The 27,965-nt window shown below is 34.3% G+C and overlaps 1 protein-coding gene and 1 long non-coding RNA gene across 2 annotated transcripts in view; both read right to left on the reverse strand.

Annotated features, from left to right (window-relative positions):
* Positions 1–13,762, reverse strand: part of LOC136843275 (uncharacterized) — a 38,132-nt gene extending 24,370 nt beyond the window's left edge. Inside the window, exon 1 of the long non-coding RNA XR_010854505.1 lies at positions 13,586–13,762. This is a non-coding gene — a long non-coding RNA (uncharacterized lncRNA). The remainder of the gene's footprint in view (positions 1–13,585) is intronic.
* Positions 13,763–22,999: 9,237 nt separating this feature from the next.
* LOC136843572 (uncharacterized) lies at positions 23,000–27,471 on the reverse strand. The gene is made up of 3 exons (XM_067112083.1): positions 27,363–27,471; positions 24,313–24,400; positions 23,000–23,952 (listed from the first exon to the last, which is right to left on the reverse strand). The coding sequence occupies exons 2-3, from the start codon at positions 24,395–24,397 to the stop codon at positions 23,657–23,659; spliced, it is 381 nt and encodes a 126-aa protein (XP_066968184.1). The 5' UTR covers positions 24,398–24,400; positions 27,363–27,471; the 3' UTR covers positions 23,000–23,656.
* Between the last annotated feature and the right edge of the window lie 494 nt (positions 27,472–27,965).

Genomic DNA, 27,965 nt, shown 5'->3' on the forward strand with positions numbered 1-27,965 from the left:
TCAACCTGACAGTCGTTTTTACTTCTATTAGTATAATATTTGTAAAATATTTCCACGACATATTTGAGGATATTTTCACCAAAAATTTTCTCTGTCAGAAACGTCTGATTAAAGAAAAATCATCTTGAATAATAAAACAGGACTTCACTTTCGACATCTTTATTGATGCTGTGAGCTATTCTTGCTCTCTGACCCTGATATAGCAATTTTAATTTGAATACCAAGGCGTTCATTAAATCCTTCGATGTGTACCGTCCATTTTGATAAAATTTTATAAATATTTTGTAAAGTATTTTGCAAGTGTTGATAAGTTTTTTAAAATGTTCTACAAGTATTCTAAAATAGTAGTTTATCAATATTTTTAAAAGTATTTTATAAGTATTTTTAGAAGTATTTCATGTGTATTTTATAAATATAATTATTTTGTAATGAACAGGGCTGCATTTTCTTGTTGGAACTAACAATGTCCTCAGCGTAGTGTAAAATTATTACCAGAAGAAAATAGTTCTCATTTGATATTTCATTCTATCGTAACAATGAGACTAACACATGCTTGTATATTCTTTACTAAATCCAATTAAATAGGTTTTGTCCCATGTATGAATGATTTCTCCACTATTCAATTAGTTTTCTTATTAGATGTCTAAATGTAATATGGGAAATCTACTCCATCTGCTATAAGAAGGATTTTCATCATTCACTCTATATGAATAAATGTCCTATTGACTATCGATTCAGCTTATTATATACGATGAGAAACCCAAGTCCATTCAACTGGTTTTGAAGAAAACATTAGATTTTTCTTTATACACGCAATTAATTATTATTTCTCCTACTTTTTCCAGTTCTGTTCAACTCTATTGAATATATAAGAATACTGGACGGACTGAATTCCTAACAGCCACTTTTAGCAGTATTTGCTTATGTATACTGAGACAAGTAAAAATTCTATACATGTCAAGTTAATTGTCAGATTATCAAGTAGATGAAAACTATGTAAACAAATGTCTATTAGTAAATACAATGTAAATGTAAATACACGCATTGATGAATGTATAAACAAGCATATGAATAACTAAATATAAATAGAACCCTATAATCACACAGAAAATAAACAGTTAAAGTGGATTATTCTCAGTTTTCTCCGATATCTGCCCTCTTTAAACATCACCAGCTTTCAAAGATCCCCATCACCTACGTTCAGGGACAGTTAATCTGAGTTTTTTCCTCTCTCTCTCTCACCTGTCCCTTTGTAAGCATCCATCTGACCCTTTCGCATCAGGTATGATGCCATCTCCACTCCCTTCAAAGGCCTTCTTGACGGCTCTCATGTGAAGCTTGAGTAGTGAAGGTTTACGAGCCCACTAGCTGAAGGTCACAAGGCTCACGATAAGAGACAGAGCCGTTTTAAGAGTTGCTCTTGGATTTGAGCTGGGACGGACCCCTTAGAGTGAGTGGTATGGGCGAGAGAGCATTCATTTACTCACGACAGTCGCTAGAGATTCTGGGAGGTCCAGATGTCGTCTGTTGCAATTCACACACGTACTGCTCATGGTTACGGCGAGGATTTTCTTTTATTACTTGCTGTAATATTATTTTTCACGTATGGTTCTACTTACGGTGTCATTTTGAAGGTGAATACCTGCAAATTATGTTAGTATTAACAAATAAAATATTTATGCGATGATATGGCGTGCACTTTACCACGGGAATAACTTACATCCGAAGGGAATTATGACTGATAACTTCTGCGCTGAAGCGCTTATCTATTATAATTCCATTTGGGTATCAGTTATTCCAACGGTATAGTGAATTCAACGTTAATCGATATTTATGGCCCAATATTTGTAGATATAAAAGAGACACGTGTATAAGTGACAAAACTAATTTTATTATGTTCAAAAATAGAAAGTAACAAAAATAAAGAAAGTCAAGAGGGCGAGCTGAAGTTAGTTTACAATTTCTTACCGTGACGTCATCCGCTGTCATCAAAATCTCAAGGTTTGACATTTGCAAGATTGCAAATGACGTCATCCGAATTTCTAAGGTTTAGAGGTCAATATCCCTTCTGGCTCATTTTAATAATTATTATAGTTATTATTTAAAAAAACAATAAGAAGGATAGTAATGGAAACGATTATTATGGTACTGTAATGACTTTTTCGTTACTGTCAAGATTTTGAATTTGTTTCTTTATTGACGTAAGTTATTAACGGAATGATGGTATTGAATATTATTCTGGTGACATTTTCATGATTATTAACAGTAATAATTTCATAATTGACATAATTACCTCACTGATAGTGAGGTTTGTCGATGTTCATAGAGACATAAAAAAGACTTTGACGCCTTAAAATACCACCAAAACTTTAAGACAAAAATTGACTTGTTGGATTTATATAGGTAGAAGTATGAGACTTCAAATACGTGTAATTACTGCAACAAAGGACTTCATAATTCAGTTCTGGCACTCACAATCCTACTTTACACTGAGATCCAGTCTTCAGTCACACTTCTTGATAGTTTAATCTTATTGATTGGGCTCCCTCCTAATTTTATTATTAATATCATTCCGAAGATGAACCCTATTCATATGGAACAAGCCCACCAAAGGGGCCACTGACTTGAAATTCAAGCTTCCAAAGATAGGAAGAAGAGGAAGAAGCAAAAGGAAGTAAAGGGCGATACAGAAAGAAGAGATCTCAATTATTAAAAAAAGAAAAAATATATTGATAAATAGATAAAGTAATTTTTATATTAGTTGAGCTTTTCAGTGTTTCGAACGGGATAATCTTTTAGTAAAGGAAACTCCGTTGACATTGTTTATTTTAATGTGAATTTTGTTCTTTTGTGCGTTATCCCCCAGACATTTTCGATCCCTTCCAATCTCTCTCTCTCTCTCTCTCTCTCTCCTTTGCACTTGCATCTAAAAAAATTTTTTCTTTCGTATTGGCTCAGAAAATAATGATGCATTTATTGCGCTATTTCATGAATATTATCTGAGAGGGAGTCAATAGAAAGTGCTACCATAGCAAACTCCAATGTAATTCCCAACATTAATTAAACTACCATTGAAGCATCATAGAAGAAGCAATAAAAACCTCATTATACCTTATGATAAAGAATGAAAATAGCTGCTTCCAACAGCCGGTAAATGAAGTATAGACCCAGTGAATGTCAACAGGGGATATTACTGACACTGTCAATCCACGCAATCTCCCCTTTCCGGTTTCTGTCAGCGACAGACTTCTTCCAACAAATCTTGATCCATTATTCTTCAACGCCTTGTCTCTTTTGCGCCCAGTTATTGGCTTCTTCAATTTTCTATCTTTATTCATTCAGTCGCTCCAATTCAGCTCGACTTTTCTTCTTTTGTCTTTTTCTTTGGACATTTTCTTGTACAGTAACAGTTTAGCAGCCATTTTTAGCTTCTTGTAGATAAATTAGTGCCCATTTTGAATAACAGTTAAAACAACATTGGCGATAGGGTACTGATAAAATTCAATGTGTATCGCCATATTTTTGTGTGTTTACAGATAGTCTGTCGAAAAATCATAGACGAAAAAATCCAGAGCAACATACTTTACTTGATATATCATTTACAAAATGCAAGGATAACATCTTTTACATTTTACAGTCATTTTTAACTACTTCAAAAATTCAAGCGTAGATGCAATGCATTTTAATACATTTTTATCTAATTATTAATTCATTTTTTTCATAAGTGAGATCTCTTCTTTCTGTATTCCCCTTTACCTTTTCTTACTTCCTAATGAACACCATATTCTTTGGAAGCACGAATTTCAAGGCAATGGCCCCTTTGGGCTTGTTCCTTATGAACATGACTCATCTTCTGAATAATAATAATAATAATAATAATAATAATAAAAATAATAATAATAATAATAATAATAATAATAATACTTCTATAACTGCTAGTAATGAAAAGTCTTTATTTTCCCTTTCTGTTGATTCTGACACGAATCCAAGAAAAAGACCCAACTCGGATTTTGTTTCTTTTATGTTAACGATGATATCTGCACCTGCCGATCGTTACCTGTCATTCTCTTGATTTTTTTTTTTAATATCTGAGACCACGTCAGTATTTTATGCGGCATGTGATTGTATGCACGCACACACATATGCATATATGCAAAACCTTTTATTTCCCAATGTAAGTCACTTATTTTTATCACATATGAAATTTTACTTTACGTTCTCTAATCGATATAAAGCCCCTTCCAAAAGTACGAAAATCCCCTTCAAGCTACACATGACTTCGGTCACAATCATTAAAGAGTTCGTAAGGTCCACTAACATTGTATATTAAAGTTCCCTCGCGCTTGTCTGAGCGTCAAAGCGATTATTTTAATTTACAGCGAATCCAAGCATCACTCACGCTGACTGTGGGAGTTATGAGAAATCCAGTCCCATAAATACGTTTGGTATGGCGGTTATAAAGACGGGCGGTATTGTGGGCAACTTTTATTCAGGCCCATACAACGAGAATTGACGCGAGAGTTGGAGAAGTGGCGGCGTTAGCACCAGCTGGTCGCCATTTGTAAAGACGGAAAGCATATGGGATGGCTCAAGCAGGGACAAGCAACGGACGATGGAGATGCAGTGCCTTCGTCCATCTGTCTCTATCTTTCATCAGTGGCTGAGCCAAAATCCCTAAAGATGAGTTTGCCTTCTGAAGGAAATTTATGTTAAGCGGGGACGTACACACTGCAAACGTAAATCTAACTAGGCAGGGCGTGTTTCTTAATATTTACACGCGATACTTGAAAAGAGGACTGAATGGGCGTTATAGAGTTTCTAAACTTATTATGAATCATCTGCACCTTGAAATTCTCTTAAGGAATAATATAGCAAACACAACACACACACATATATATATATATATATATATATATATATATATATATATATATATATATATATATATATATATATATATATATATATATATACAGATATACGTTTATTTATAAACAAACTTTAAAAAACGCGTGTTTGTTGACGTTTAAGCTACAGAATCTATAAATGATTAGCCATCGTCATGTAAAAAAAAAAAAAAAAAACACCCGGGATGTTAACGAGTGCATGATGACTTGGGACGTTTCTCAAAATACCATAGCGAAACTTATCCGGTCCCTTCAACAAGTGATCTCATTAAACTTTATCGGTGCACCTGTAGGCGTTCGTGACAGGTGGCCCGTGACTCAGGTTCGAAAATAGAGGCCACTGCCTATGTGCACTTGAGGCTTTAAGGTTAATGCATCGTCAGCTACGGCCATAAATTCTTCCACCTATTAGGAAAAGTTTCACACACAGTTTGTGTTTGTGTGTATTTTTTTCCGTTGGGTTATACGGTGCAATGTCTTGGGAAAAATTTCACAGTTTTGTGTGTGTGTATTTTTTCCATAGAGATATACGGTGCAATGTCTTAGTTAAAGTTTCACACACAGTTTGTGTGTTTTCCATAGTTTTTTTTTTCACAGCTTTGTGTGGGTACCATTAAACTTTCACACACAGGGTTATTTTTTTCAGTGTTATACAATATCGATGTACTGGTCCCAGTGACCTCTGCGAATTGAACAGGAAAGTAAAATCGTTTCGCTAAATGCTGATTCACATTTCCCACCAAATTAGAATTATGATCATCTGCAAATACAATGGTTTTAAAGGTTTTTTTTTCATATGTTCTCCTTTATGCTGTCTCAATCAGCTCTTAATAACAGCGCTTTTCGTTGATTTTTGTTTTGTTGTCAATATGAAAGAATTTTGCTACCCAGAAATACTAAGATTTGCTCTGCTTTCCAGTGCAATATATAAAATTGTAAACGTTTCCCTTAGCTGTATGTTACTGTTGTTGAACAATTATATACGTATCTTGTTCACCTAACGCAATCAGCACGCTCTTTAGATGAGAAAATCACTCAGGCAAGGTCTACTCATTCGAGTTTTCCATAGTTCTATGTACCTATTTACCCCATGAAGATTCCCTATCCATTTTGTTAATCAACGTAAGGCATTTTATTAGAACATTTTGTAATGCTATGGAACTATAATGACAACGAAAGGGATACAAACATTAAGGTTCCATGGCTTTGAAGGTCAAGAAAAGGAAGTTCAGGTAGAGGTTACTAACTTGTTCACTTAGAGCAACGGTATTTCTCCCAATGAAGGTTCACACTTATTATCATATGGCGTGTATTTGATGCAGGGTAATAGAAAACAAAAATATAAATGTACATGTGTTTGAATTGTCAATTTATAACATCAAAGCTGTATAGATGCACCTTTTCGATACCGGGAATATATAATTACAAAACTTGGTCCTTATATAAACATTCACGTGATTCCACAATTCATTAACCCTCCTCACAGTAACTGACATGAAATGCATATCAGAAGAAAACAAGTAAAATATGCGCCGAAGTTTCTTCGGCGCAATTGAGTTTTCTGTACAGCCACGGCCCATGAAATTCTCAGACGCGGCCCATGAAACTTTCAGCCACAGCCCGGTGGTGGCGTGTGTTGTTGGCACCTATAACAGAACCAGACACACGATCATGGCTAACTTTAACCTTAAAATAAAAACTACTGAGGCTAGAGAGCTGCAATTTGGTATGTTTGATTATTGGAAGGTGGATGATCAACATATCAATTTGCAGCCCTCTAGCCTCAGTAGTTTTAATGATCTGAGGGCGGACAGAAGAAATGAGGACGGGCAGACAAATAGCCATCTCAAAAGTTTTTTTTTTTTTTACATAAAACGAAAACGCTTATCTCTTAAAAAAAAAGTGAAAAAGAGCGAAACTGAAAATAATACTGAGTACTATTTATCAAATTAAATTCCACGGGTTCTCACCGTGCCATTAACGTTCTGGAATGCAGAGGGAGGGGTGTTGGTAACATCGCCATCAATAAATCCTCTTGAACGAGATGGGGGGATGGGATACCGACCCCTCTCTCTCTCGTGATCCGTTTATTCATCTCGATCGCTCTCTAACTTTGATGATATTGATGGATATTTTTGTTTTGCTGACCGGTTGTTGCTGTGTAAATCGTTTTTGTTGATAGTGCATAATTCCTTTGTAGCTCCCCGCCCACCCTCTCTCTCTCTCTCTCTCTCTCTCTCTCTCTCTCTCTCTCTCTCTCTCTCTCTCTCTCCTTTTTCAGGATAAATTATGTTACCACTTTTTAGCTCTATCTGCTACTTAAAATGATTGTCCCTCTACACAGGAAATTGCATAACAGTTATGTTTCTCTCTTTGTTTCTTTTCCATTCATGGTAACCGTCATAACTTCATAATGGCCGTTTTATATAACAAAGATACTCATTAAAATAACAAATGAAGAGTCATCCATACACAAACTTCATAAGTATAAACATGACCACGCAAGTGGAATAGTTGAAGTCTCTTTTCGCCTTTTGAAGAACACATCACAAACTCTCTCTCTCTCTCTCTCTCTCTCTCTCTCTCTCTCTCAGCAGGATTTATTGGCAGTAATGGCCTAGGAGTGACGTAACAGAAATGGACATCTTACCTGCCTTATTTTGGGCATCTCGCCAAGGCTATTGCGAAATAACCCCGCCCACTTCAAGTTTCCTCACGCACCTACGCAAACACACAAACATGCGAACGAGCGCGTGCTTCCACATACAAGCACTCGACATTTCACGGTTGCGGATCGTCTCCTTTGATTAATAAGGGACTCGCGTCAAGATTTGAATGTTTAGTGTATCGCGTCGTTTTCCTAACGGTCGATTCGCTTCGTTTATTTATCCGACCATTAATCGACAACTCGGGTATTTTTCGAGTAATGTCTCAAAGGGGGAGATGCACCTGCTCCGTTGTTAATTATCAAAGATACGTTCGTTTCTATTCATAGCAAATGAACGTGAAACCGTTCGTAATTGCATCACTTGATTTCAGAACACGATGGCTAAAGTTTAATGGACTGACGAACATCTCTGACCTTTTAAACGTTGATAAACGAATCCTATAAAAAGTAACGTTAAACTGTAGACTTTACAGAGGATATACTGTATATGTACAGCTTTATTCATTGTTATTATTAGGTGGTGTGACGATCGAAGAGCAAAGAATTCAACATCATTAGACGTATCGTCCTAATAACCTCTGAGGTTCAGCTGTACTTTCGGGCCAGCCCTAGGAGAGCTGTTAATCAGCTCAGTGGTCTGGTTAAACTAAGGTATACTTAATTTTTGTACTTTCTGTCGCTTGGTAAAGTCGAAGGGTTTAATCAGAGTGTTCTACTTTTACCGATGACACTGCTTTATCGTTGCTGAAGCTTTGAAGTGTACAGTACATCTTTAAATCTTTTTATTGTAGGAAATACCTTCTTTGCACGAAATATTTTCATATCAAAGGAGAGGATAGGTTTCTGCTATGACCAATATATATTGCGTTGTTTTTACGCAAAGTTCTTAATTCGCCAGAGCCAATCTTTTCGAAATTATTATTGCAGCTGTACATATTTGACATAATGGATTTGCAACTTAATTTTGGCTGGATTCCAGTGTTTCTTAAGGGAAATAGAATCCACTTTTGTTCAGTATATTTCACCCCCGGTTACCAAATTCCAATTCATAACATTACATTGGAATTGTCTTAGCTCCTTAACTATTATTGCTATTAGTATTCATAAGATGAACCCTATTCATATAAAACAAGCCCACCCAAGGGGCCGCTGACTTGACATTCAAGCTTCAAAGAATATGGCGTTCATTAGGAAGAAGTAAGAGGAGGTAAAGGGAAATACAGAAAGAAGAGATCTCACTCACTGAAAAAGAAAAAAAATAAATGAACAAATTAATAAACAGATAAAAATGTATTAAAATGCAAGGAGAATAGCACCAAGGGTAGTAATGCATTTTATCTTCGCCTGAACTTTTGCAGTTCCAACTGCACTACATCCTCAGGGAAAAATAGTATTATGCCACGAGGAAGGTGATGCCAATCTGCGGATTGTGTCTTGTACACATTAGCCTCTCACATGGATAATTTACGTCGGGAAACACCAGATATTATTATTATTTGGATAACGTGGTTGAATGTAAGGTATCTGTTGGATAAATGCCCCGGTATTGAAGATCTTAACAGTCGACTCTTTGCTTTTACTTCTGTTACAAGAGAAGAACTTTTGAAGCTCTCTTATACTGTTGGTATTTTCATATTGGCTTTCAAAGCTAGTTTTTTTTTTTTTTCTATTCAAGAAATTATTGTTGTATTTTCTTTCACAGCAATAAAATCATATTTATTTGTTTTTATTGCTGTTTACAACTGATACCAGCGCTAAAGGTTTTCACGCTATGATACTTAATAGCGCTATTGTTTTCAACTGCATCGCCAGTCAAAAATCAGTCGCGCATACTCTGACAACTCCTTTCCTTTTATACTATTACGAACAAGCGTTCAGTGTCTTCACTTCAGTGTCCGCTGTATAATAAAAAGCACAAATTTTCTAGTTGTCAAGTGGTTGTTTCCTTTGTATGTCACTTCGGGGCTGATGTTCATGTTTACTGTAAAATCATTTTATAGTTAGAGTTGCGAGTTTTGAATATCTCTTTCATGAAGTTTAAATTAAAACGCTTGTCTGAAACCGCGTTTTCATTTCTACTTTTGCTTTGGTGCTCGTAACCTCACCAACTTTGCTCTTCACTTTTTCTGCTACAAGTTCCTATCTATTTCATGGTACGAATGAAAATGGGTTGCCAGTTCGGTTGGCAATAAGACCCTTGCCTCTCCCTCTTCATTTAAACAGCGTATTACTTATCAGTGATTTATTCAGAAATAGTTAAGGTTATCGTACATTAACTGGAATAACTGAATCTAGGCCTTCGTCACGTGGTGTCATTTATATTCATAATGAATATGGAAGCGGTACATGCATTTAAGTTTTATTCATTGAAGCGAATATATAAAATTCCAAGCTCCTGTAAAATGGCGCAGAGTTATTTCAGTGACTACCCTTCTCTATCTCTCTCTCTCTCTTAACCCTTGCAACAAGTTTTAAATATTCATCCGGTGATGCAGAGCATGCTCGACAAAGAAAGACGATACAATATAAAGATTCAAAGATTCCACGTTACAGGAGAGGAGATGGCCAATACCCAAACAACAACGCTTGAAACAAGTTTTAATTATTATTCCAGTGATGGAGAGCATCGTCAACAAAGAAAGAAGATACACTTCAAAGGTGCAAAGAGTCCATGTTACGGAATTTCGGAAATTTCGTGATCGTTGTTTGGGTATTGGTGATCCTCTCAAACCATACCCTGTTCTGTAACGTGGACTCTTTGCACCTTTAAAGTGTATCCTCTTTCTTTGTTGACGATGCTCTCCATCACTAGAATAATAATTAAAACTTGTTTCAAGGTCTGAGAGAGAGAGAGAGAGAGAGAGAGAGAGAGAGAGAGAGAGAGAGAGAGAGAGAGAGAGAGAGAGAACTCTACACCACTTAGGTGCTTAAATACATCAAAGGGGAAAACGAAGAGTTCATGGACATTGCAGTCTGGGAAAATACAGACTGGAGGTATTTTGGGACTTCACTTAGTCGTGTGACAGAAAGTCTAAGAATAATGAGTGGGAATGTTAGAACTGTTTACCAAATCATTTAGTGACAGCAACATGGTAAATTTGAAATCATGACTTTAAAGAGGGTCATCAGACACTACACTTCCATTATTTATCTTTAAAGGGAAAGACTAAATATCGTTTTCATACTTGAAAATACGTTTCCCATCTTACCCGATCGATTTTTTTCTCCGATTTTTGGTTAAATTCAAGATGAAGACCAAACTTGTTCTCATTTAGAAGATAGTTTTCATAACGGTTAATTCAGAAAGCACAGTTCACATAAAAAAAAAAATTGTAATGGCAATTTTTTTTTTTTCATTTTTCACGGTCGAGGACAAAATACATTGGTCCATAAATTTTTATCTCCTCAAAAAATATAAGCTAACTAGTTACAGATACCCAGATGGAATGCCTCCGATGGATACTACTCTACAATATATTCTTTTCCTTCCTGTTCTTTCTCATTGGTCTATTTAATGGAAATCATCTCCCAAACGGATGATGATTATGATGAAAAGAACAAATTGAATGTAAATCACTCCTTATGGTTGCCTTGGGAACAAAGCAGTTCTATTTGAATATCTGGTAGGAAAGGTATTGTCAACATTCTAAAATGTGAAAAAAAGTAAAAATAAATCTTAACATACATTTTGGTGGCCTCCAAGTTCATAATATACAGTAACCTTTGAATTAAACTATGTTTTTAGTTCACAGAACCCTCCCAAAGTTGAATCTTTGACGAAATTCTTACGTAATCTTTTAACCGACATTCATGCCTGCGAGGAGAAGCGACCGCATCTCCTAATGGTAGTTTCGTAAGACGAACGTTAATGAAAAAATAATGTCTAATAGTCGTTTATAAGAAATTTATTGTATGTATACGTACACAATGTCTTATATATATATATATATATATATATATATATATATATATATATATATATATATATACAATATATATAATATGTATAGTCTATATATATATATATATATATATATATATATATATATATATATATATATATATATATATATATATATATATATGTATATATATAAATCTAAATCTTTGTCTTACGTTTTTCAGCGAACGTCACTCAAATCTGTGTAAAATACACTGCGCAAAAATGAAAAACAAATTAATGGGATATTTCTCGAAAACCCATTCAACAAAGTAATTGCTGCTTGCGTCAACGCGCCTTCCTCTCTCCGTTCTCGTGGGAGAATGAACGTGGGCGGGAAATAGTTTACTTAGAGCCTGAGCAAGTGTTTACTTTGACAGCAGCAATGAATGATTAGATCCTTGAACTGGCATAAAAATGGCTCCATCCATTGCTTGCGTTTGGACGTAGTCTCTAAAATATTTTTGGCATTGGTCACATAGTCTGGGCCATTGAATGTGACGGGAATAATAAACGTTTTTAAACGTGTTTTTATTAATATAATTTTTATATATTCTATATTTGAACATATGTTTTATATATATATATATATATATATATATATATATATATATATATATATATATATATATATATATATATATAATATATATATATAATAATATATAATCAAACAGCGCAAAAGCGAGAATAAGAAAAATCATTCAAAACACGTTTAAGTTTATTATTCCCGTCACATTCAGTGGCCCACACTATGACTTATGTGACCAAATGCCAAAAATGTGTTGGGTTGAATAAATTCGTCACAGAAGGATAATTGATGGTTTTCACGCAAGTTTTGATGTATCATTAAATGTCAGCACTCTTCACTTATGTTATATCCACTGTGTATTACTTGATTCTCATTCTGCTGTACTTGCTTTCATTTTTTGCTACCTATTTCATTAAGCAAGCTATCACCACTTAATTTGGCGTATAATTCGTTCTCCTCACTGGAAACATTCTAAATGAGCATGATGACATAACTTAAGGATTTTTTTTCTTCTATAGACCGACGTTTCTTTAAACAGCTGAATATGCTACATTTTTCATTGGACTTCTTTTTCTCCTGAACAGATTTCATTGACATTTAACTCGGGTCTTCCCTTGCGTCTCTGTCGGTTAAAAGGGTTCAGAGGTCCAGATCAGGCCCATTATTCTCTTTAAAACGTTCAGGCCGCCTTTAGCTGAGGCCTCGTACTAGCGTAAGGCTGACTTAATCTAAACAAACCAGCGGAGTTTTCTAAATCTTCGAGTTATTTGTAAATGTGCGAGTTCGCTGTCCCTTCAATAGCATGTGGTTTGTGGGAAACTGAATCAACAAATTCGGAAGCATGCTGAAAAAGACTGATTAATTTTGTCAGGGGCACTCGGCAATATTCAATTCCCTTTTCTCTGTCGCCACTAAATTTCCTGCAGGCAAAGGGTACAAAAAATCTTCAACATATGAAAACTTTTTGGTTAGTCGTAACCTACAAAATTAATCTGGTTTATGATTAGTGGTGATATAGGGCTTACCCCATATAGAAAATGGGAAAAAAGCACGTTAAAACGAAGAAGAAGAAGTTGATTAAGGATAAAAAATCAGGTAAATATATAAACTTAGGCCTTTCCATGAGAGAGAGAGAGAGAGAGAGAGAGAGAGAGAGAGAGAGAGAGAGAGAGAGACTGTAATACGAAAAATATTTCAATAACTGAGAATCGCGTAAGTCTTTATCAAAGCGACCTAATATACTGTATGTTCGAGGATAACTAATCTGGGCCATTTCGACAACTAAAGAAAACATAAGCATTTACTGATAGAAAGACGACAAGTGAAACTCAGTTATATGATATAAATCAATCAATCACAATTTTCTTCTGCCGAGGGCAATGTTTACACACTCGTCAGTGGGAGCATTAATTTGTCACTGGCGCTAGTAAATTTAATGTTCTAATTTCCGAGGATAAAAAGCTGTCTCTCACTACTGATAATGTTCTTTAAGGAACGTCTCGTGAAAAAATACAGAAGGAAAATTAAGATTTTCTTACCGTAGTGGCCCTGGAGGCGCAAGGCCTCTTAGGGCGTGATGTGGTCGGAAGACACAGTGTGAACTATTTCAACAGACTGCACGAGTTGCAACTGAACCGTTGGGATGAGCCCACGTTGCTTTTATGCTCCGTTACGATCTGGAGCTGCGCGCGCATCTCGAGGTTCTGTCACCTTTTACATCGCGTACATTTCACGGTCATGTTCTGTAGATACACTTCTTCCACTCTCGATTACTTATTTTTTTTCTCCTGAGATTTGCCTTTGTGCACATGGGACGTGAGCATCTAAGAATTCCGGTTACGTAGGTCTGTTTGATATCAAAAGATGACATTGGAATTTCTTCATCAAAGGCTGTTTCGGTGACATCAGATTATGGTTATTTACAAAGTAAGCATTACTGCGTCCGCATAATATATAAATTATAATATTTATACACACACACACACACACACACACACATATATATATATATATATATACATATATATATATATATATATATATATATATATATATATATATATATATATATATATATATATATATATATATATATATATTATTATATATATATATATATATGATTCTCACCTTTGCGTAAACATGCATGGGATATACGTACAAGTTTGTGCATTCATGTTATCTATTACAGTGTGAAACAAAATCTCGCAAATCGAATTCATTAGGAGAACGGAATATTGGCCTATGGCAAAAATTTTTATCAACAGCTTTATATACCCACTACTAACGTGGCAAAGACAATCCTGCAAAATCAAACTATTTAACCAACTGATTACAGAACTTATCTTGTATCAAGCATATATAAATGGAATAAAACCAGTGGGAATGCTATGGGATTATAACAATATTTGTTACTACTAATGTAGCTACACCTTACATAAAGAGAGGCAGTAAAGATTTTCCCGATGCAGTCGACAAATACTTCCAGCTAGCCTATTGCTAGTTGTCTAGTGACACAACCAACTAGGTATCAGAGCGTTTGGCCACGGATTGCTAAGTAGCTTCAGAAAATTATTTTAAAAATGAAGACGTTCATTATCATCATGTGAAAGTCATCTCTTAAAATAACATTTCACTGGGAATTTCTTATAACAATGCAATAACTATTTCATACATGCTTATTGTTAAACTCTAGGTGGGAAGAGGGAGTTTTTGTAAGATTTTGATAGAGTATTTATGTAGCCAACAGCAGAAGTTCTGTTTTATTTCGCCGTATTAATATGGCACAGATGATCAAGGAGGATTAACTGTCATATCAAATTATTTCAGGCACTTTTCTCAAGCCTGCTTCCTCCAGCAGTGAATTAGGCTGAAGTGACTAACCGAGGAGACAGTTACTGTTGTTAGATGAAGTGATGCACTTTGGTTAATTTTAACATATATCGATACCTCACAAATTGTTTTGATATTTTGAAACCTCACATGGTTGATAAGTTTTTACGGGATCACATTAACAAACCAATGCTCACAGGCATAAGCTTACTTTTACTATGATGGGCAACGATTTTTTTTTTTTTTTACATGTTTAGCAACAATAAGGCATGGAATTTTGGCGAAGAATTAGATTAAAAAATAGGAAAAAAGGAATTATCCAAAGAATGTTAATACTATTCTCACGTTTATTTTGGAAGTGAATTAAAGGTTGAGCGGTGGTTTAAGAATGTAGGCTGAAAACTGCAACGAGCAATTAAAATGTTTTTGCTCTTCACTCATTTTGCATATATCATAATTAGCAAATTGCACAATTAACAATGCTATCTTTAGATTTTAAGATATATAAAATATTTCAGCTGTGATTGAATTTTAATCCAAGCGTCACAGGAAGATCACATGCTGGCTATTTTAAGACTGGAAGTTGTTCCTACAATATTTATTGTTGCAGGATATCATGAGATGAAGTAAAAAGATTATGTCTATTAGACATATTAACGTTTTACCTTCTTTATTTATCAAAACGTTTGCACTGATTTCTAATTTTATTTATGAAAACATAAATATAATTATAGCCTAGCATGGGCAACGGTTTTCCTCACTTTGTTTTGATGTATTTAAATTAGTATTCGTAAAAAAAAAAAAAAAACGTAAATAATACAGAGGGAAAAAAGTAACTACATTGACTGAACAGTCAGAAGACAGCAATCTCCGATCACCTTTTCTGTGTTGACGTGGGACAATAATGCTGATTACTGTCAAACTTAGTCTAATGTGTAAATGAGTCGTCAATAAATGCAAAACAAACTTAAGCAAATACTGATAAACTCGTCCAAAGTAGAAAGAATAAGTCCAAGGAAATAGTTTCATTTCTGAATTTAAGGCGTTCTATTAATTGCTACTGTGTGTTTAAGGTCGGGTTTCCTTTGGGGTGACATCTTTATCTACACACTCGAATATCTTGATCGTGATCTCTTGATTAAATGTGTCAGAGATCTTCTAAGCACTTAAATGCAAATAAAAAAAAAAGGGGGTGGTGGGGGAAAGCCGAACTACAATGAGAAGGGGTTTCCTCTCTTAAATTCTCCGATAAAAAAACTCAGAATTTCACCGATGATGATTTGGAACAATATAGTCGATCAAGTCTTTTTAATTTTCGTCTGAATCACCTTCCTTTTAGACTGCTGTTTAGTATAAGCTCTGTCATCAGATTTTTTTTTTTTTTTTGTAATTGCATTTTGAAGTACCTTAATTGATCAAGGAAAGTTTCATTTTCTTTTATAACTTGATTTTTATTAATATATTTTTATATTTTCATCACCGTCAAGGAACGTGTTTAGATGATTTTCTTGCTTGGGGAAAGTTATCAAAGTTAAACGTCAAAGATCAAGATCAAAGTTCTACTGTTGGGATTCGTAACAACCAATGATCAGATTTCAAAGAAAAATTTTTATTAATATTTGATAAAAGAATTAGTTCAAGATGGAAATTCAAATGTTCAGGGTAAATGGGATTCATAGATGTGAACGCTACGTAGCGGGCTGCATAATTTTCATATTCTTTTCAGCTTTTAAATAATAATCTTTCATGCTAGCCAGAAAATTGTTGTTGAATGCTCTTTGCGAAGGCATCTACTGGATTTTCTTATAATTGCCATGGAATTTTATATATTTTTTGTGATATTCTTATATTACATAAATAGGCTTGATGTCTTTTACAATGGTGCTGCTTTCTTGTACGGTTTATAAACAGTGTTCATGAGATCAGGTAACAGTGATGTTAGCTTACAGAACTGTTGCAAATTGTTATGAAAACACTTTCATTTAGTTATGTTAGCGTTTCAGAAGCTCATACAGCTGCTTTAATTGATTTTGTAATTGACATAATGGTCCTTGTTATTTATTTTTTTTCTTATGAAACCGTTTCTACTGCGGCCTGGTTAGGCTTCAAATCATCTCATTTAACACTAAGGATAAACATCTTAATGTTATATAAATACAATATATATATATATATATTTTATATATATATATATATATATATACTGTATATATATATATATAAATATATATATATATTAACTATATATATATATATATTGTGTTTATATAACATTAAGATGTTTATCCTTATAATGATTTGACAATATATTCTAACCAGAACTATATGAAAAGCGAGCGCTATATAACACCATTATGTCATTATAAATAAAGTGTATGAAAACGCTAACACAACTAAATGAAAGTGTTTTCATGACAATTTGCAACAGTTCTGTAAGCTAACATCACTATATATATATATATATATATATATATATATATATATATATATATATATATATATATATATATATATATATATATATATATATATATATATATATATATATATATATATATAAAACCGATGCAGAGTACTGTAGGGAGACAGGTGTATACGGCGTGAGAGGTCCTAACCTTTCCTTGAATACCATGTCCTGATGCAACTAGATCTTACTTCCTAACCTAACTTAGGGCGCCGTGCCCTAACCTGGCCGGAGGATGGGCTTCCCAAGTAACACTGAATACCCTTGTCTCCCTGTTCTACATACTACCCTGTGTATACATGCTGTATTAAGTATATTATTCATATAAACAGTTATATCATCCAAGCCACATCAGTTGTAGCTTTCAGACAACGCATTAGACCCTCTTGACCTCCAGAATATCATCGTCTCAGGTAAGGTACATTTCATTGTCGGCATCAAAGATGCTAATAACGCCAGAGTGAGTTCTGGTCAAGTATCTGCCGAATTTATCTCCAATTCAAAGCCTCCTCGACGTCCTGTGACCACTTTTTTGATGAGAGAGAGAATGAAAAAATGAGGTGTTTTTTGGCCGGTCAAAGCGGACCCTCGCACGGATGACCCCTCTCCCCTCCCCGCACACACACGAATATCAAAGAAGAAGAAGAAGAAAAAGAAGAAGAAAAAAAGAGATATCCAAAACATCAAGAGGCGGTGGAGTAGTAAAAAACGAATAATAAAAGAAGTGCTGGGCTCGGGAGCCCTTGAAATTCCTGCACGACAAACGTGTTTGGAATAAATATTTTTATTTATATAGTCACTCGTGATTTCCTCCTAGTTTGTTTACGACGAATTAGCCTTGAATCAAGGCTTACAAGAAATGTGCGGGGTTGCACATTTAATCACCAACGGACTTGCATCACTCTGCAGGAATCAAGTCGAAGGAGATAAAGGAATAAATAAAACCATCTTTAGCGTAATAAGATAGTATATTTTCCCTTCTCCCTCAAATTATGAATGGCCGGGGATTAACTGAAAGAAATTCACAGAATTATGGTATACAGGTGACTGTAATGACTTCTAGAATTTAGAATTGGACGAGAAAGAGCAAAGAGGACGCAGAATCGTGATTTACGAAACACAGCTGTCTAATAAGGAAATATTTTATATACCTGTGATTTTGCTCATCAGCCAACTTCCATTATTTTTTTTCCATTTTGTACATTCATCTTCCAGTTTTTTCTTATTTTCTCCAGTCATATTTTCATGGGCTTATTGGTGGATATTAAAACTACCAATGTGATGGTTTTCTCTTCTTTCATTGACCGTAATTTGAATTAGAATAAATATCTACTGTTTGTAAGTCAGCTTAGCGTAAATTTAGTATTATAGGTAACGGTAGACTCAAAAAAACTTCGTATCTTATTTGCTCCTCTACCGAAGTAAATTCTATAATTTGGCTGCCACTGAATCTAAGAAAATTTTGTGATGCAGCTGCCAGTCTGCCTGCATTTCAAGATTTTCAACTTACTTTTCTTGTGGTTCAAGAAGAACGAAATAAGCATAAACTTCACATATCTGTTACCAGTCTTGTATATCTCTGGATCTTTACCGGTCATTCTACAATCCACTCTGTTAGTAAAAGACTCAACACGTAAATATTCCTGTGAATTTGTTGAAAAGCTAATCATAACACACACATAAGACCAAGAAATGTTTTGGCTGCCTCGTCTTATTCAAATATTTAGCTTGTTGTAAATCATACCAAACTAAAAGATAAATAGCCAAATGCTTTGTTTATTTAACATGCAAGAAACTGGGGCTGGATTTGCTTCGGAAGGTCAGTTAATGTACACAGATGCATCTGTCAATCTGTCTATCTATCTATCCAAATTGTTTTTTCCTTATTTTTTTACCATGACGAATTTGGAGATGGTGGCGACGATAGAAACATGCAGCCTTCGGTTTCTCAGGAAGTCCTTTTTCTTGACCTCACCGGGCACTGGTGCCCATTTTACAACTAGGTGGACTGGCTGGCCTCGGGCCACGAAGGAACCGCGGATCTAGCAAACGTGGGCCAATTACCGCTGATATATATATATATATATATATATATATATATATATATATATATATATATATATATACATGTACACACACACACACACACACATATATATATATATATATATATATATATATATATATATATATATATATATATATATATATATATATATATATATATATATATATATATATATATATATATATATATATATATATATATATATATATATATATATATATATATATATATATATATATATATATATATATATATATATATATATACTTTCCTACATCCCTACATATACTGTAGATGTGTACCCTTGTTGTTTGGTTTGCCGCATAGTATTCATAAATCCATCATAGGTCTTCAGCAAAGCGCTAGCCCTTATAGGACTGTTCCTAACAGCTAGGATTCTTCATTTAGCATTAATGAAAAATACAAACATTTAGCAAAGTGAAAAGCGCGATGTTTTCTGAATAAATGAATCGGTTAAATGACCCATTAGGTACAAAAACGAGCATATACATTAGGACGTGGATGAAAAATATCCGGTCATTAAGAAGTTCGATGTTGTAATAATTTATGATATGCCCACCAAGAATATATGAAAAGCAGAGGTTATGAGGTAAAGTAATACTTAAAGAAAGAGACGATGCAACTCTTTGCTGAAAGTTTTGTAAATCTCATAATGACTAAAAGTCACAACCTTCTTAATGCCAAGAGCTCTATTGGCGAGAAACGTTCTGGTGAACAGAAAGTAAAGGGTCACCTGACTGTAAGCATCTTCTATTCAGAGAAAAGAATATGAGAGTGAATAACTCTTAAAAGTCACTAAACCATTTTTTTACGAGGTAAGTGAGAGGCTTAATGTACATTATGAAGAACATCTAATGTCATTGCATAAGGAGCTCTTCGTTGGGAGAGTCGGTAGAGCTGTGGACTGGCACTCGCCAGCCCCGAGTTCGAGAATTTATTTCTGATGATAGAAATTCATTTCTCGCTATAATGTGGTTCGGATTCCACAATAAGCTGTAGGCCCCGTTGCTAAGTAACCAACTGGTTCTTAGCCACGTAAAATAAGTCTAATCCTTCGGGCCAACCCTAGGAGAGCTGTTGATCAGCTCAGTGGTCTGGTAAAACTAAGGTACACTTAACTTCGTTGCCTAAGGATTATATGACCATTTATTTGCATACTGTCAAGAATTAATCGTTAGGAACTTTGTGCATTTAAAGGGGGAAAATTGAGGCTAACAGACCTTGAATGATTGCCAGAATATATCTCATTTTTATCAACTTCAAGGAAACATTTTTATCAACTTTTTACAGGAACGTTCGCTTTTTCTCTTCATTTAGGCTGATATGAGGGACAAAAAATTTGGTAGAATTTAATGGCTTTTATTACATTCCTCACCTTTACTACAAAGAAAATAAGCTTTTTAACATTTAAAGACTTGCGTGATTCACGTTCGGTCATACTTTTCACAAGCACTTGCAGAAGAGAGAAGTTACTTCCTAAGCGCACACATAAAGATAAAAATTAAACGTTATACACAGATTACAAGACTTTATTCGTTAAGTTTAGCGATCACAAATTTGTATCTAAGCAATGCCTTCGGATCTCTTCATAGGAACAATTTCTGTTGACAGATTCACTTTATATGTAGGTGATAGGTACATGCGTTCAGTTAGAACTCGCTCTCTCTCCGTTGTTACTGTTGACCTCAATAGTATACTACATACCTGATTGTCAGCTGACTATTTTTTTTTATAGTGGGTCACAGCCGGTATTGGAGAGAGGCATAAAAGAAGAGAGGAGAAAAACACTGAAAAAATGAGGGAGCACTCTGTGTGATATTCTTCACTCCACCAGGGCTAAACCATTCATTAAGAATTCATCAAATCCTTTCTCTCTCTCTCTCTCTCTCTCTCTCTCTCTCTCTCTCTCTCTCTCTCTCTCTCTCTCTCTCTCTCTGGTATATTTACATCCTCCACACAAATAAGCATCGAACCCAGAACCCAAAGACAAGAGGAATTCGTTCTCGGTTGCTAATTTTAAAAACAAAGAGGATCGCTCTATCGTGCAACGAACCCATAAGGGACCCTGTTGCGTCGAAGCTCGTTAAAAGAAAATTAACGCAACGGCGAGTCCAAAAAATTCGGCGTTAATGAAGTCACTTAGAACGTATTCCCCGTCACTCCAGGGCCTTTTGTTTAAGAAGGATCTTTTATTCAAGCAAGGTTCGAGAGCTGGCAGGAAAGGAATTCACTACTGTGTCATGATGCTCTGTTCTACGTTCTTGCTGCATACCCGGAAGAGGCAGATAAGTGATCGGTTATATTTGTCATTTTGTGAACCATGGTGGGTAATCATAAGGAGATATTGTTTATTAATGAAATTTTTTGACAGAACAACATAGAAAAGGGTATATATGATGCAGTGCAGGCGAGATAACTTGAGAAGTCTGCGAAATAATATGAGAAATTCACTTTCTCCTGTTTATGTTTTTACGTTAGTCCTCGAGGGGCTGGTGCTAAACATATGCGGTCTCGCGACTCTTTTTTGTTTGTTTAAAACCTAAACGAAAGTCGGTAAATTTCATAACTTATCTCACCTGTACTGCATCATAAACACCCTTTTCTATGATGTTCAGTCAAAAAATTTCATTTATAAACGGAATCTCCGTGCGGAGCTATTACTTAGAATTGCCCTATGGTCTGCTTACAGGGGGTTAGCCAAAATCCACTTAAACAGGTTCAGATAGACAAAAGTTCTCAACTTTCTTCTTGCTTGAAACTTACCTTTCTCTGCCGACTGACTTACTGTTATCTCTTTTATTTGTTTAATCGAATTTCATTTCACTTATTTTCTGAATGTCTTATTTACACGTCCAACGGAAAAAGCAAGGCATTAACTAATGCCAGTCATTTTCTTTGGAAAACCGTAAGTTAATCATATACAGTGTATATATATTATATGTGTATATAATATATATATATATATATATATATATATATATATATATATATATATATATATATATATATATATATATATATATATATTTGTGTGTGTGTATAGTGGGGGATGAGTTCACTCGTGGTCCAGTGGTTAGGTGATTAAGACCTCACCTCAGCAGCAAAAGCTCCTAGTTCGATTCCTAGGCGAGCCAGAAAGCTTGATAAACATCTTTTGAATCCTTTGTGCTTCTGTAGAGATCAGCAGTGAATTATTACTTGGTACGTAGATGGTTATGGTGGGTCGCAGGCTCGAAGGAGCCACCTGCCAGTGCCACCTTATTTCATGGATAGTATATATATATATATATATATATATATATATATATATATATATATATATATATATATATATATATATATATATATATATATATATATATATATATATATATATATATATATATATTGCGATGTGTGTGTGTGTGGGCTAGAGATCGGATACAGTTATTTTCTTTTGACATACTTTTCCTTTTAAATAGATTCGCGTTTAATATGATAAAATATCAATTTATGTAGTACCCTGTTAAAGTAAACATCATAGGATTATTCGCATTACAACAAAAACCAAAGGAAATTAAACAAGACTAAATTTTGTGCTTTTTCATTTCTTACCTTTCTTCACAGACTTATTCAACTTACTTTTGAAGTTGAAATCAGCCTTCGTTTGCAGAATATTATATAGAAAATGGCCAAAGGTTCAATTTAGATGAAAGTAAATTTCGACGTATTGAAATGAGAGCAATACGGATTCACAATATAGATCATAAGGTTCCAACGGGATATGCTTCTATTTACTTGTAAGTCACTTACATGTGAAATTCATATTTGAAATTTACCTTTGGATGGAAGTAAACCGTAACAAACAATGCTATGAGACATCAAGGAAAAAAATGCTACTTGGAATATAATTTCCTTATCCGCTATCAGATTTGGTGAACATTATAGTGAGAAAATAATGCAAAAGCATAACACCAATGTTGGGCAGATTTTGTTTCGCAGATTTCCTGTTGCTCCAGAGATATGGTGGCTTGTTTGATTGTAACTAAATAGACCCCATGAACGCAATATAAAACTAGTTTTCTCAATAAAAGGGTTATATTACACCTTTTTACAAATTGAAGGCGATGCCACGTCAAGAAGTGAATGAAAATGACAATAGTTGAATTGGCCAAATAAAGATTATATACATGGCTCAGCAAAAATCCTCACAAACCTCGTTAAAGCAAACTATAACAGATCCGTTCATGAACCAACGACACACTGCAGGTAGGCTGCTCCTGAGTATGTCTCAGAGCAGCAAGAGTCATCTATAACACAGCTTCCTTCGTGCGACCTCGTCTGACACACCTTAATGCAGTCATTCGATTCGAAGTTGAACGCAGCTGGAAGATACGAAATGATGAGTCTAGGACTCAGATCGTCTGTAGGTTCTCCCTGATGCTCAACTGGAGGGTCATTACTTTGGTGTTTGGCTCTAGATGACACGGCCCTTATGGAGAGGGGGTCTTCAGAGACTGGTTCTCCAGATCGAAGAGCACCTGAGGATAAAGAGTAACGTACAATTGAATCTACAAAAATATAAAAAATAAAACCAACATTCGTTCAGTTTAAACTGCAGTAGTTGGTACTCTAATAAGTTTTTCTAGGTATTTATTCGTATCGTCTAGAACATTAATGGGAAGCTAAGGGCATCGAAAGAAGTGTTGGGAATTCCTAATTCCCTTCTTCGAGAATTAGCTTTATCTATTTTACATGATTCGGTTATGTTAAGTTAAACTGACAAGATGGTTTTCGGAAAAGCTGTCAAGATATTCACATACAAAAACAGAAGTCTCTCAAACATCTAAACAACTAAACATTGTGTTTAATCTTCAGTGAGTACTTTAGAACGTAATTACCAGTGTCCAGAGGAAGCGTTTTTCCGGCGACTTCTCCCATTAACGTCCACGAGATGAGAACACAAAGAATCCTTCGAAGGAACATCTTCTGCAAATTGAAAAATTACAGAACCAGAGGAGAAAAATGGAAGATCATCTCGAACTATATCATTAGCTTCTTACGGTGGTAGATACGTCTAGGAATGATTATTTTATAAGGATATTTAATTAGAATAGCTAATTGTTAACAGTGATTACTAACAATTATTTTGAAACGCAGAATTATGATTATTACGTGAAACACACAGACAAGCGCACACATGTACACACCAACATATGTATATATGTTTGTACACATACATAAATATACACACACACACACACATACAGTATATATATATATATATATATATATATATATATATATATATATATATATATATGTGTGTGTGTGTGTGTGTGTGTAAATAAATAATGACTTGTAGTTATCTATAAAAATGCATCCCCACAAATTCATTGAGTGTTAGAACAATAAAATGAAAAACAAATCTTAGATATGCCCCAAACATGTCGATCGTACGTTGGATCCACGAATTACAGTAAAATATAAAAGAGACTTTTACTTTTTCTCATGCATGAATATAGATTTTATAAGGGATATTGCTATACAAAACGAGAACCATTATACGCGTCAATTCGTCAATCGTCTTATGCATAATAATAATAATAATAACCATCTCTGTGATCTGAATGCTGTTTTCTTATTCTTAGCGTGCATTTTCTGCGAAAGCTTATATGTAATGTCATTCTTTACTTTTCTCATAAACAACAACAACAACAATAATGATCATAATAGTAACAAATGTAAAATGTACAATACACTATGCTAGGAAAAGTTCCAGTTGTTCCAAAGTCATTGTTCCCGATGTGATAACATTTAGGAACCTTGACTGACAATCCCGTGAAAAATCGGCCTTAGTCGTGAGCACTTTCAAATGTGATCTCCAGCAATTTTTGCAGCTCAGCGCAGAGGAGAACGTAGCTGAATGGCGCAGAACGTGTCATTTCTGGTTCTATTATTATTGCTAAAATGTAGGACGATGGAAATTGCATGCGTAACATTATTCGTCATATTGGAAGGGATACCCTAAGGCATGGAGGTGTAACTAAAATTTGGTAAAAGAGTGAGAGAACGAACAAATTTCATTCAAAGTTGTAATTTAGGTAGTTATCTATATTCAGATTTTGATGATTTTTGCCATTTTGGGGGGGGGTGCATAGTAACCTTGAATGTGGACTGATGTCACAATCAGGGGACCAAGGGGTCCCACTTGACAAATTTCATGAATATCTGAAGAAAATTTGGGTTTTAAAAAACAGAGGTTTAATAATAATAATAATAATAATAATAATAATAATAATAATAATAATAATAATAATAATAAGAGAGGAGACCTGTGAGGGCAGTTGCATTAAAAATTATAGCTGTTTCCACGGCATTTAATTTATAAAGTCTTCTCTGTTCTTCTTATTATAGAAGACTGTATAAATTAAATGCCGTGGAAACAGCTAAAATAATAATAATAATAATAATAATAATAATAATAATAATAATAATAATAATAATTCATTCATAAAACAGAAATCTTTGTATGTCCTTGGGAAACCTGATCTGCCAGCTACAGGCTGAGGAAAAAATGAAGAAGAATGGAGAAGACTGTATAAATTAAATGCCGTGGATACAGCTATAATAATAATAATAATAATAATAATAATAATAATAATAATAATAATAATAATAATAATAATAATAATAATACGAACGAAAATAGAAATTTCAGTATATTCACAGTGACCCTCGTAAAAGATTTCAGTGGACAGAAACTTAGTGGCACCGTTGAAAATAAAATGAGCTACAGAGAGACAATGTTTATCCTCTAGGAAGGTCAGTGAAAGGGAGGTGTTATTCTTACCGCCAATATGAAAACAAACAATTAATCTTTACCAGGGTAAGGAAAGACAAACTGTTAAGCCACCCAGCTAATATGAAGATAATGTTTATCTTTTGTGGGACTCACAACACGGGTGAGTTGGCATCTCACGCAAAACTTAACATTTCGGAATTACACGAAATGAGAGATTGGTGATGCTTGAAAGCGGAAATAATTTTCCCTTTTGGTTATTAATCGTAATAACTTCGACGGCTTCGCAGACAGCGCTTAGTATGGTTGCAAAACAGGAAAGAAAGTTTCAGAGTGACAATTATGTCACTGCAATGCAAAAATTATACACACACAAATTATATATATATATATATATATATATATATATATATATATATATATATATATATATATATATATATATATATATATATATATATATATATATATATATATATATATATATATATATATATTATATATATATATATATATATATATATATATATATATATATATATATATATATATATATTCCAGTCCGGTAAAAAACCAAAGAATTACATTTACATGGATTTTATGATACATTCAGGTAAATTATTGGGCATTTATATCAGGAAATTTCTTTTTGTTAATAGTTTTTCATATCAATAGCGTTCATCTTCTGAATAATAATAATAATAATAATAATAATAATAATAATAATAATAATATCAGGATTGCTTCGTCCATTCTAAATTTTACATACATGAATATGATCTTACCTAGCAGGCCTTTGCAGAAAATAGCATGCATACATGAATAAAAAGCAAAGTGGAAGGTTCTACGTGGTGATAAAAGTAAACAATGTATCAGCAGTTGTAAGAAAAAACAAGCATAAACACAATAATGAAATTATGACTTCGAAGATGGGTCTTTTGCAAATCGTTGATTGTAGAGTAGAAAAATTCTGTCTAGAGTTAATATTTTGCCTTAAAGTTTACTCTCTCGCTATCTGTCTGTCTTCACAATAAGAGTACATCGTGCAGCTTTCTAACACGTCGGAAAACGATATGGGAACCGCATACTAATATACTTAGTGAATGATGATAAGCAATATAGTTATTTGGAAATGTAATGGAACATTACCCTTACAGCCCAGAGCACTAGTGGTAGACGGTTAACGATATCACAAGCAGGGAGAACAGCAGACGCGCCGTCACTCAAACAAAGATGGATAACGTCTGGGCAAAGGAGTCGGCCGTGGTGGGTTTGTTTGGTCTCTAATGGCAGATTCACCCACTTCACCTTGGTTGGAGCAAGTTTTGTTTTTGCAAGTTGAAAGTCATAATCATCTGATAACGGCACCCCTTCGAAAGTTTGAGTGTAATATTTCTTCAGTGCGTACATAGAGCTGGAACAGGGTTGATTAATTTTTATGAAGATGAACGCTAGACCAACCTCGAATCTGAACGGGAAGAAAGGATTCTTTTTTCAAAGCTTGATCGCCATAAAAGTTGTTTGTTGTCAGGAGGGCCAGTAGGACTGACAGGAATTTTGCTTTCCAGCATTTAACAACCTGTTTAGGAGAGTGAATTTTTCCTCCTTCTGAAAGAGTGATCACTACGAGTATTCTTGATCAGATTTTCTTTTCAGTCGGTTGGAATATGGAAAATATTTTTTTTCTATGATGATGAATATTTTTTATTGTTTATTATAATGTAAAGAATGATTCATCACAAGCAAATTGCA

Source organism: Macrobrachium rosenbergii, chromosome 11 (genome assembly GCF_040412425.1).
Source record: "Macrobrachium rosenbergii isolate ZJJX-2024 chromosome 11, ASM4041242v1, whole genome shotgun sequence".
Taxonomy (NCBI): Eukaryota; Metazoa; Arthropoda; class Malacostraca; order Decapoda; family Palaemonidae; genus Macrobrachium; species Macrobrachium rosenbergii.